We start from the raw sequence: 12,498 nt of genomic DNA on the forward strand, positions 1-12,498 counted from the left end.
GTAGACAAAAAAATACAGAATCGTACAGCTCCTCAAACATGGTCTTTGATGTAGATTTTTTGATAGCAATTATGTATTCAGAGACTGAAATTTAAATAACAAAACATGTACAGATGATGTATGAAAAGAATGTATTAAGATTTATGGTTTCTGCTGTTTGTACTTCTACTTGTAAGTTAGTGTTGCAGTTTAACATGGCTTCTTATTAGCATATGCACACTTTTGCATCAAAACCAAAGATTTTATTTGGTGGACTGAGTTACATTCACAGTGAAATAAAACATTTATAATTGTTACCTTATAAGATTTTCTCCACACCATTACATATACAAATATAAAAAAGGAATATGATCCTGTTTTTAGTTTTTTTTCCATCCTGGAAAACATCATAGTATTTCTTACTACACATCCGACCAGTTGGAACACATACTACTGCACACATTACTCCTGAATAGAGTTAAAACAATTGCTACTTTGCATCATCTTACAAATGATTGTTTAATTTGATCCTGAATTGTGAAGCAGTTTGTGAAGTCTGTTTTACTTATGAGCACTATGAATAAGTCATTGATCACCCTTCTGACCTTTAATAATGCAGATTATTGAGTTACCGCAATGATAGTTCGCAGAAACGTGATGAAGTCGTGGTATGGACACTACAAATAGCCGCCGCCGTGAATAATGACAGCTGCACTGTTCCTGCTAGAGAAGCTCGACAATGACACAGACAGCGAACTTTCTTTGCCGAAATTCTCATCGACAGCTCCAATTTGTGGTGGTGCTGGCTCAAATATCAATATGCAAACGGGTGTTAAAGGGCGTTTCTACAACCACTGATGGCTAACTGTGGGTGTGTAAATGAGGCTTGTGCACGTGCACCCGGTTCCACAATGATTCAAATGTATAAAGCAGAATCGGGTGTCAGTGTGGAATTATAATGACAAAAATATGTGTATGCATACAGTATTTCTGTCTTTGTGCATATAAGCAGTAGTGAATCAACACAGTTTTATGCATTTGGCCCCGGGTAGCTTTAATTTGTCACGTTTGTTCTGAAACTGTATGAGTCGATTTCAGTATTTTCACTTTCCCCATCACCTCGCCTGAACTGGACATATTTAATTAGACTAGCACATTCAAAATGCCTCTTTTGTCTTTTAGAGCAGAGGGCGAACCAGCAACTTAATCAAACTATGATAACACATCCAGGTTCCCAGGTATTCAAACTCAAATCTTCCCCTAGATGCTTCAACGAGGAGTCCTGCGTAACAGTGCCAGATGCCGAAGGTTATGTGATGGTGCTGCAGCCTGAAGAGCCCAAGATCAGCCTGAGTGGCATCGACCACTTTGCCCGCAGCGCTGCCGAATTCGAGAGCCAGGAAGGTGTGACGCTGTTCCCCGAACTTCGCATTGTGAGCACCATCACCCGCGAAGTGGAGGCCGACACTGAGCCTGAAGCGGCAGAGGGAGCTGATGATGACCCTACGGGTGAGAGAAATGCAAATATGTCCCCTCCGATAACCCCAAATAATGTTATTGGGAATTTGAAGATATAGGGAACCCATTTTCAGGGGATGGATTGCGTTGTTCATTTAACAATCTGTTCATCTTCTGAGTTTTATACACTGAATTTCTACTGTGAAACTGCCACCTATGTAATCTTAGTTTTGTGCCCTCTAATATAATATTAATTTATATATATATATATATATATATATATAATATAAACTTTATAATAAATCCCCTCTGGCCAAATTATTCACTCACGTTACATTTTTGCATTAATGTTTTGTTAGTTCATTTTATATAATTATATTCTATTTTTGTATAGTTTCTGCAGTTATGTTTAATTTTGCTTTACTTGTATGTATAAATGTTGCTGTAGCAAAAACATTTCCCATTGCGAGATTAATAAAGTATCTAACAATCTATCTATCTATCTAAGGCAGTGATAAGGCAGTGATACCATATCCGTTGCCTTGGTTTGAATTACCTTAGACACTGAATGTGGATGCACAGTTGATGGCAGTGTAGATGTACAGTAGCAGGTGATTTGAGATATTATGCCTGTAGGCCAAAGGGATTGGACGGAGACAGAGCGAGAGGGAGGGAGAAAAGAGATAAGTTGTTTACTACTTTCTGGGCGGGGCCGTGGCCAGCCAACCATCTGTTGTGTGAGCTGTCTTATGTATAAGCTAAGACGAGGAGAGACAATAGACCTGACACAGATACCGGGAGCTGCAGTGTCCTGTGGTGAACAGCAGGCCATATGGGACAAAGGGTCTTACAGAGATCTGTAGCATTTACCTGCACTACAACCAACAAGCGAGAAGTCACAGCAGATGATTAAAAAACACCTAATAGCAGCTTCAAGTGTCAAAAAGTGCAAATTGTTTTTGCATGGAATATTAATTGGTTTTACAAGCCGTCTCAGCTGGGCTATTAAAATACAGTTACATTAAAAGTATTGATTAAAGTACTGCTTATGTGGATATAAACATGCTTTACACCTCTTTTCTGGAACAAATAATAATAAAGGTGGCAGTTTTTGCTAAAGAAGAAGAATACATGGAATAAATAAGACGATATCTCTATTTCTGCTGCATTGATTTTGATCCAGGTGTTTTTTAAATGGGTACTCTTTTAACACTAATAACTAACTTGCATTACAATCCTAAAACCCTTTCTTTTCTTCTCTTTCAGTCCAAGAGACAGTGGTGTCAGAAGAGATCATGCACAACCTGGACACATGTGAAGTGAGTGTGGTGGGAGACGAGCTGGACGGGGAGCACGAGGGCCTGGAGGTGGACATGTCCCAGCTGCAGCAGCACGGCCTGGAGATGAGTTCCTCTAACCTGGGCCTCGTCGTCACCGGTACAGACACAGAGCTTTCCAAACATATCTGTGATATGATGATAGCTTTGCAGGAGCTGATGATAGCTTTGCAGGAGCTGACTTCTCACATATTAACAAATAAACATATCTATCTATATTTAAAAAAGGGTAATCGCAGTTACTAAATCTACTGTCTCACGGGGTAGAATCTTGAAGGATACATTTCTAAATCATCCTAAAACCACCATTATTTTTTCCAAACAAACTATTCCACAGCAATACTCTTATTTAACAGCTTTTCTGTTGATTGCTGATCAAATGTATCTTCTCTGTATGTTCCAGGTGTGAACACCATGGCCAACTACGAGCAGGTCCTGCATCTTATCCGCTACAAGAACTGGCACACCGAGGCGCTCTTCGACAGGAAATTCAAACTGGTCTGCTCCGAGCTCAACGGCCGCTACATCAGCAATGATTTCAAAGTCGAGGTATGACTGAGCAATTGTTATGTGACGCGTTCAAAAGCAGAGGAGTGCAAGCAGTGCCCTAAATACTTGAGCGACATCTAAAGTTTTCTGACAGTATACATGTGTGTTTCTGTTTTTTTTCTTCTTTCTAGGTGAATGTCATCCACACAGCCAATCCCGTGGAGCATGCCAATGCCATGGTGCAGCCCAACTTCATCAACCCTGTGCATCACGCCTCTGTGGATTTGTCCGGTCACAACCTGATCAACGCTCACCAGGCCTCAGGTACTGCAGCATGTGAAACCCAGTGTGTAAAAATGATACACAATGTTTCTTTCTTTGTCCTTGGCATCATACAAGACAAGACTGTGTTTGTTTTTACTCCATTTAGAGATTGTTTACATCTTGCCTTAACACAGACTTTAAAGCATCATGATATATATTTTATATTAAACTAGTAATATGCGTAATTGTTGTTGCTGCGGAGAATGTTTAGCCTCTGGTGTGACGAGCATTGCCTGGGATGGATTACAACCTATTAACCAGAAGTAGGGCACGTATGAAACACTGGTGCTTTGCCTGTGTTTTTTTTTTATATGGCACAAGTTTAGGGATTACACTTGAGTGCTGTCTGTGACATCTGTACACATGGCGGTCTGAACTCAACCTTTTATTTCCTGGCTTCAGTAATCCTCTGGGCTGTCAGGCTCACTAAGCCTGCCCCGTAAAAGAGAGGCCCTTTCCTGCTAATATGGGGCAAAGTGGAGCATGTTGGAGGGAGACAGGCACAGCTATTTAAAGAAAGACACACACCTAGAGCATTCATCTGCAGTTTACTGAGGATCCGTTAACATCAGCCCTTGAAATGCCCTCAGACAGACAAGGACGCCGTGTCTCCCCACAAAAAGCTCCAACAGGGTTTCCATTTGCAAATTAATCATTGTTTACCGCTAAGCTCTCATTTTGTGTTTGTTTGCACTTGCTTCATCACAGTTGTCCCCAGTGCTGCCACCATTGTCATTGTGGTGTGCGTCAGCTTCCTGGTGTTCATGATCATTCTGGGCGTGTTCCGCATCCGCGCCGCACACCAGCGTACCGTGGGAGACCAGGAGAACGGCAAGGAGAACGAGATGGACTGGGACGACTCAGCCCTCACCATCACCGTCAACCCCATGGAGGTAACAACACACCGTGTGTCTGCAGGGAGACAACATGAGTGAATATTTTCTCTTGTGATGAGTCGGTGAAACGCTGAACTGAATTTCACTTCTCAACACAATGTGGGCATGTTGCTAGTGTTCTCTGGGCGATGTTGTGACTGTGGCCTACTTTAGTCTGAGCTTGCATGATTGACAGCCCTGTGGGGATAGGGGAAGAGACTTTGGTGGGTGTTACCTCGCTAATTAAAATAAAAGATTTATGTATCAATATTTAAATTATTTTTGTGCACCAATCTTGTGGAGATTTAGAGCTTTTTTGTTTCCCCCAGCCAATAAAGCAGCACCGATATGTTTGTCCTTCAAAAGTCCAAATGTCTAATGAGTCAGTTTGTATGCAGGATATAGATATTTGTACAGTGGACTAACACCTTTTTGAGTCATTTGTGGGCTGGCATTCATTTATATATATGTTCTTTGCTAATTGCTAGTAGCGCTGGGCGATATGGAGCAAATCAGGTGTCACAATATTTTTTTTGCAAATACTTTAGAGAGAGAATGTTGCCAGGTTGACTGTCTCACATAAAGAGAGCTTTGATAAATAATCCTCAGTGGACATAATAACTAATAAGTAGGTAAAGGCAAATAATAAAAAACTGTCTGGTAATGCAGCCTTTACAACCAGGGATAGACGACTCTTAGGCCATACTACCATATCCGAAACCCAAGACGTTTGCTTGTCTCACAATACCCATATATACTGTATTATTGATATATCGCCGAGCCCCAAACATGAGTCACAATGATTCAGCGACTAACATCTTAACTTCATGAGTAACCAGGTTGATAGACAGCGTTTTTCTTCCCTCTCTAGTGAAAGGTCTGACTGGGTCAGAGAGGAAACAGTGGTGTCACAGTGTGAGACAGAAGATTTCACTACTAGAAGTAACTAAAAGAAGATTTTCAGTGGGTGTCATACTCTGAATCAAACTCCAATACAAACATGTTTTTAAGTACCGTTTTTTAAGCAATTAATTGTAGAATAATGAACATAAATCACATCATCGCGATCATGGCTGCACTGAGAGAAATGACATCTAGACCTATAAAATGGTTTTCATCAAACATCAAACATGTCCCAATACAGCTTTAAAAAAGAGATATTCCTTTATTAGTGCTCAACTATTTGGAATTAAAGAAATGTCTTTTTTACCTATCTTAAAAACATTTGAAGCAGGATGTTAAGATGTGTGTTACTTAATACAAAGTTATTTAGAATTGATATAAAAAAAAACATGTGAAGCTATCCGCACGAAGGAGTTTAGATCTCACAAACAACCCCACCCTCTGTCTCTAATGCAGACGTACGAGGACCAGCACAGCAGCGAGGAGGAGGAGGAAGAGGAGGAGGAGAGCGAGGATGGAGAGGAGGAAGATGACATCACAAGCGCTGAGTCAGAGAGCAGCGAAGACGAGGAGGGCGCAGAGCCAGAAGACCAGCAGGCGGCCAGCAGACAGCAGCAGCTGGAGTGGGACGACTCCACCCTCACTTACTAAACATCACACACAAACACACACATAACACTAAACACAAGCTCTCACACACACAGACACACAAACACATCACCAACTCACACTCACTCAGATCCTCATACTCACTGCTCCATACACACTCCTGCCCCCTACAAAACAAAAAATACAAAAAAGCAAAACTAAATTTCCTTCAGCGTATATATATGGTCAAGGCTTTCCTGTTGTTATCTTAGTGGTGGTACTCAGTGTAGTGTAGTCATCACCGGATTGCTGATTTTTACTGTTAATTTTTTTATTTATTATATTTTAATTTCCAGGAAAACTTGGCCTACATTTGTTCTGAACTGAGTGAAGAAGCCAATCCTGCACTTTTTTGTTTTCTCTCAGACGTAAAGCTTTTCAAATGGAGACTTTTTTCCCCTAATTTCTTTGTGTGAAGCTTTTAGAATTGTTTGCCGCTAATCTCACGTCGAGCTTTGACTTGAGTTTTCTCGACTTGTAGTCCACAGTGAAACAAAACGATGCTTTTAACAAATAGATCGCATTTTCTTTTTTTTAATTCTTTTAGTGCATGAGGATATTTGAGAAGTCATATGTGTAGAGAAATAAATTGCTTTTTAAAGATTTTGTAAATATAAAGAAACCATGTAATTAGTCAATGTGTTAGTGAAGGCCTACTCAACGGGGTCCAATATCTAAAATGACGCAGTTCGTAATGTAGAATATTTGTGTCACACAGGCTGAAGCATGTCGCTAAATTTCTGCAAAAGCTTTTCATCATGCTTGTACAAAAAATGTCTGCTTCATGATGAGAAACCCAGGACTGTTGAGCGGAGGTTTTCATGACAAAGTGGTGTCCATTTTGTCTTCTTTTCTCTCTTTTTTTTTGCAAAGAGAAAAATCAATTATTTTGCTTTCTCGTAGGCAGGACTGGTGGATGGTTTCAGCTTCATACTTTGCTTTGCTTTGCTTGCACAATGCTCTACTCCAGGCGTCGGTGTATTTCATTCCCATTAGATCTCACTGTTGTACAGAAGGGATTTTCTTTTTGTTCAGATACTCAGAAATGCTAATGTAAATCTACATTTTGCGTGGAACAGTACAAACACTAGGCCGTCGAGGTGCTGCAGTGCTGTTGATCTTGAAATATGGGTACTAACGTTTCTGCCAGGGAACTTGGACCAGCAGAGAGATTTCCTCAGCAGCTTTAAAAGCCCTCCGTGCGTATCCGTGCTGCTGCGTGGACAGAAGTAGGGAGGAAGAAACCCTACACACTCACTACTGAGAGCAGAGGAGTGACAGGCGGCTTTAGTGGAGCCTGGTGGAATAGTGCAGTTGCTGGCATTGTCTTGAGGGATAGAAATCAAAGTACTTTTCAGGATTGTTTTATTGCAAGTTCCTTTTCCATGGCACGGCTATTTAACCTGAAATAATAATAATAAAGATGTACATTAGATGCATTTTTAAACTGGTTCCAATTGCAGAATATGCAATGTCTTTATCGCAGCACAAGGAATTACAACTGAGGTTATGACTGCATAGGTTACAAAAAGAAAACAGTTTGAAAATGAATCTTCTTATTCTTAAAATGAAATATTTTTTTGCCGTAGACCACTAGATTTTATTGTACATGTAACTGTACTGTAGAGTTGTTCTAAGATATTTGTTTACATTTGGTAAACTTATTTTCCTTCTGGTGTCAGTATAAAGCTTATTATACAATTGATTGGGAAAATGTGTCCGACCTTGATCTCCTCTCAGACACTGTTGTCCATCACTGTTGTATATATCTTTCACAAAGCCAGATACAGATGTACCTCCACGCTAAACTATTTGGTGTTTGTCTCATGTTTTTGGGTACCAAGTTAAAATGTTAACATTTCCCAAACCTGGATTAATTAAAAGCAAATCAGATTTGAGGCATCAAGTGAACAGAATGTGGCATTATATCGGGATTAGAAACGTTGGTGTTTTGAGTCTCATATTTAGCGTTCAAGTCTATTTTTAGAAGCCAAAATTGAATTCAAATACACGTTCAAGGCTTCTTTTGAGGGTTTGAGTTGCACAGTTGTGTTTCTGAGGTTCAATTAATGTATACTTTATAAAAGAGGTCTGTGGTGGAAATGTAGTGAACAGTCTCCCCTCCATGATGACTTGGACTTTTAAAAAAAAGGGGGCCAGGTCTGAGCCGGCTGAGATGGGAGTGCCTTTTTCCGATCATAGCGCAATTAGCAGGTCTAACAAAAACACTCATCTGTGCTCTTTTATTGAGGCAATTTTTTTTGTTTGTTTGTTTTTTATTTGTATTTGTTTAATGGTATATTTCTTACAGAGCTGGGGATTACATCTTGTTTCAGTTTGTTGTAACAGTAGTCCACTGCTAGTTTTATTAAAAGTGAAAAAACGTTTTACATAGATGTCATGTGTCCATGTTGATGTGTAGAGGAAGTAGATCCATATTGTATGTTCAATAGATATTGTACTAAATCATTGACGGATACACCTTTAAGAAGATGTACAGTACATTATGAAATTGCTTTGGCAGCATACTTGGGTATACTGTTAACTGACCTATTTGTGTATAGTGGAAGGTAATTTTGAACAGCGTCCTATTGCCTGAGTTGTTGAGAAATGATTTTGAGGGCAGCATGAAATTCACAAGAACCAGAGTATAAGCCTGTCGAAATTCTCCGTTTCATGACGTCAAACACTTAATGTCCACATTTCATCTGCAATTTTAAAGTACAATACCATGGGTCACTGATACGTGCACACAGAACCATGAGTCAAGTCTCCACTGTGACTCTACAACCTCCAGTTTTCTGGGCTTAATGCTTTCTGATCAGCCCCCAAGCTCAGTGCAAGTTGGTTGAATTAAATGTCACTGCCTAACAAACTGAAATGCAGCCATACTGTAATAACACTAAGATTTAAGGGGAATTTAATTTGCATGAACCACAAGTTTGTGTACGTTCCATGTGGTGTTGTGAGACAGGAGACGTGACACACTACTGATTCTCAGAATGTCTGTTTCACACGTCCACGACACTCCAGATATATATATTTTTTCTTTTCTTTTAAAAATGTGCTCAAAACCGAAGGTGACGATGTTTTCAGAACGGTTGAATGCTTCCTTTGTGCTTGTTGGAGCTGCTCTCACTTTTCTACCAATTCAAAGGCAAATTGTAGTGAAGTTGATGCTTGCTCATAAACAAAATAAAGGATGATGAGATGGGGTATAACTTGTGTCTGCTCTTGTTTTTCTTCAATCGCCACACTAAGTGCATCACTAGAGGAGACTTGCACACCTTGGGCAGTGCTACTGAAAGTATTTCCAATGTGGAGCATTGGCGCCCTCTGGTGATGAAAATGATGAGTTAAAGCCCAAAAATAAAAGGTGAAACAGGTTAAAATGAATACATCTAAAAAACGCCATTGATCTATAAATGTTTTATTCACATTCAAATAAACAAGACTTGAAAGCTGAATATCATAATATCTTCATCATATTCAGACCTCTGGTATTTTCTTTAAAACAGCTCAATCACTCATTCTAGTGGTTGAAGAGGTGTTTTTATCCTTTTGTCTGTGACCCTGAAGCTTTTATCATGTTGCAGAGTGAGTGCACCATAAAATCTAGTCCTGTAAAGTGACCTTCTTATCACATTGCAAGTAAACTGGAGAAAAACACATCGGATCAAATTTCAGTCAAAGATTGTTTCTCATTGTTTCAGTCCTAATACTGTGTTTGCACCAGACAAATTCAGTTTCCATGCAGACTTCCAAAGATTGTATTTTGTTTCAATCTGAATAGGCCATAGTTGCGTTTATTACATTATTTTGCCACAATTCCATCTGTTCCTGGCATAGAGCTGTGACTTGTTACTGCCACGCGATGTCAATATCATATCTGGCATGTGTTGTCAAAGCAAAGACCTTTACATAATAGAGTTGCTGCCTTTGTAGTGTGCCATGGTGACTTCAAAGTTCTCGTAATGTACAAATCCCTGTAAACAGCAGAGTTTAGTTGAAAAAAATAAAAGACATCTGGAATATTTGACATCTTAAAACAACAATGTTGAATTTTCAGGTTTTACACCCGATAGACACAGCAACCCAATCAGAAATACAGCACGAATCACAACAGTATTTCTCTTGGACTATCTTTTACATTCATGTCCATGTCTTCATATTCCAAAAAAAAAAAAAAAAAATCACATGCTCGTACCTATGATACAATGTCACAAGCCACTGGATAAATACATGACATTTGCAAAAGCTGGGAGCTATATAAAAAAAAAAAATACAGGTAAACAGTGTTAGTATCAGCAACATCTAGAAGTGCACTGATTATTTACAAAAGCAATGATCAATTGGCACATTTCTTTCTTGGTAGTATTAAAGACAAAATTAACATTAATAGAATTGCTATGCCTTAGTTTTCACACCAGAGCTAGCTAAAGCCAGAATTTTGTCTTCGGAGCCTGAAAGAGAGGGCAAGACATGGTTAAATATGAAAAACCATCAATAACTTGATTGGCAGGATTAAACACGTTCAAGGATTCAAAGATTAAATACAGGATCGCACAGTGAAATGTGGTTGCAGCTTTCGTCACGCTACACACACAGAACACTTAGAAACAGCTATTACAAATATTTGAATTAGAATTTAATACAAACAATAAATGGGAAATTAAATAAAACACATTGTATAAAAAGTAGCACTTAAAGGGGAAATAAAACAGAAAACGAAATTATATTTACAAAGAATATATACAAATACTGTTCTATATATATACTGTTTTTTTTGTTATATATATATATATATATATATATATATATATACACACACACACACACACACATACATTTCTGTATACTATGAGTGTTTTAAATTATAATGCGAACATAAAACTTTGTATCAGTGAAATCACATGTTTATTCTCACCTAAGTTTGCAGTCACTTTTTCAAACTGGCTCAGAGTAGCTGTGGCATTTTCAGTGAGAAAAGTCTCGTCCTCTGATGGGAGCTGTCCACGAAGAGAAACAAAAACAATGCATTAATTCAAGCTTTGATTAGACAATTATGTTTAAAAGGTAACAGCTTCTTCTGAAGTGGGCTTCAGGCCTGTTGCAGCAACTCGTCCTTCAGCCTCATGCCAGCGGACTAAAATAAGTCATGTGGACTCATGAGCACAAGACTCTGAGTCACCCACGAACCAGTGGAAGAACAGGACATGTCTGCCGTGAGCGTCCCTCACCTTCTCTCCCAGTTTCCTCAGGGCTGTGAGGATTTCCATTTTCTGCTGCGTGTACACGTCCCGCGACAGTTTCCCCACGATAACATCTCTGTCCATCTGCACAGAATATCACACACTAGTTGGATTTCCAGTTTCAGGCAAGCAACACACAGATGAATGCAAAGGAGAACGACTGTGCATGAAACAAATACGATCACGTCTTTGACATTGCGGCGCAAACCTCTGCTAGTCTGGTTCTCAGCTGTCCCGGCTGCTTCTTGGCAAAAAGTCGGATCACCTCCGGCGTTTTGAAAGCTTGACTGATGGCTGCCTGGGTTGCCTGATGAATCAGAGTGAGAATCAGAACTGTTTATTGCCAAGTACGTTACACATACAAGGGATTTGACTTGGTGAAAGGTGCATAACAATGAACAAAAACAAAAAAACTGTGCAATAGCATGAGACATCATTTAAAATTAGAAAAATATGAACATTTCTAGCATCTTTCAGTCACCCTAAATACTCAGAAGCTGCACATCATCTAGTATGTGTCCCTACCAGCTGCATTCCACTGAGCTCATCCACAAGTGTCATGTCTCCCGTCATGATCTTCTTCAGGGAGTCGTTGAATTCACTCAACTGTTCCAGGGTTTCTTTCTTTGTCTCCTCATACTCTTCCTCGTCCAGCTCCTCTCTAGGAAAACCAAAGAGAGGATGATAAATCAACAACAGGACAAATGTGTAAAAGTATTATCACTTAGCAGTCTAATTTGGTAATTCATTAGAGAGCCTGTGTGCACCTGCATTCCTCCAGATCCTGAAGCTGCTGCATCAGTCTGTCAAGTTGCTCTTCCATATTTTGCCTCAATTTCCCAGTTTCTGATTTCCCTCGAGAGGCCATGGTTAGTTCCAATCTAGTGTACAACCTTTGGAGAAAGCAAAAACAGAAAAAAACAGTCAACAAACAGGAATCTCAAGATACATTATCCTGGCATACTTCATCAGAATGGCGCCGTCAAACAACACCGTTGTAAGTTTCATGCGACATCAATGATATTATCTAACTGTGGACGAATCTTCTATCTGTAAGAGTCTGTGAGCTTCTATCCAGCCGACAATAAAGTTATTTAGTGAGCAGGATAGCTAGCTCGCGTGCTAAAAGAAAACGTCTCACCGGGACTCTCTTTGTTTACAGCTGTAAACCAGTTGTTTGATCAGTTAAATATTTGCAACAGCTTGACGAACATAAAGTAAAACTAGCCGTAT

General features: G+C 39.5%; 2 protein-coding genes across 3 annotated transcripts in view; one reads left to right on the plus strand and one right to left on the minus strand.

Annotated features, from left to right (window-relative positions):
• clstn1 (calsyntenin 1) overlaps positions 1-6,016 on the plus strand; it is a gene marked incomplete at both ends in the record, with an annotated part of 34,591 nt that extends 28,575 nt beyond the window's left edge. For both annotated transcript variants that reach the window (XM_079226796.1, XM_079226797.1), the window contains 6 exons: positions 1,244-1,488; positions 2,704-2,874; positions 3,178-3,323; positions 3,455-3,587; positions 4,296-4,480; positions 5,822-6,016. In XM_079226796.1, the coding sequence (XP_079082922.1) occupies positions 1,244-1,488; positions 2,704-2,874; positions 3,178-3,323; positions 3,455-3,587; positions 4,296-4,480; positions 5,822-6,016 (1,075 nt within the window). The remainder of the gene's footprint in view (positions 1-1,243; positions 1,489-2,703; positions 2,875-3,177; positions 3,324-3,454; positions 3,588-4,295; positions 4,481-5,821) is intronic.
• Positions 6,017-9,433: 3,417 nt separating this feature from the next.
• On the minus strand, positions 9,434-12,493 carry lzic (leucine zipper and CTNNBIP1 domain containing). Its single transcript, XM_079226694.1, has 7 exons — positions 12,407-12,493; positions 12,033-12,158; positions 11,791-11,926; positions 11,474-11,572; positions 11,254-11,349; positions 10,941-11,022; positions 9,434-10,476 (listed from the first exon to the last, which is right to left on the minus strand). Exons 2-7 carry the CDS (start codon positions 12,131-12,133, stop codon positions 10,421-10,423), a joined length of 570 nt encoding a protein of 189 aa, XP_079082820.1. The 5' UTR covers positions 12,134-12,158; positions 12,407-12,493; the 3' UTR covers positions 9,434-10,420.
• Between the last annotated feature and the right edge of the window lie 5 nt (positions 12,494-12,498).

This window comes from Taurulus bubalis, assembly GCF_910589615.1.
Source record: "Taurulus bubalis genome assembly, chromosome: 11".
Taxonomy (NCBI): Eukaryota; Metazoa; Chordata; class Actinopteri; order Perciformes; family Cottidae; genus Taurulus; species Taurulus bubalis.

Bases quoted from the DNA above. Each gene is read 5' to 3' on its own strand.
- lzic (XM_079226694.1), bottom strand. From the start codon at position 12,133: ATGGCCTCTCGAGGGAAATCAGAAACTGGGAAATTGAGGCAAAATATG. The intron at 11,927-12,032 runs GTGCACACAGGC...TGGTTTTCCTAG, and splicing joins CAGGATCTGGAGGAATGCAG to AGAGGAGCTGGACGAGGAAG. The intron at 11,573-11,790 runs GTAGGGACACAT...CTGATTCATCAG, and splicing joins AGCTCAGTGGAATGCAGCTG to GCAACCCAGGCAGCCATCAG.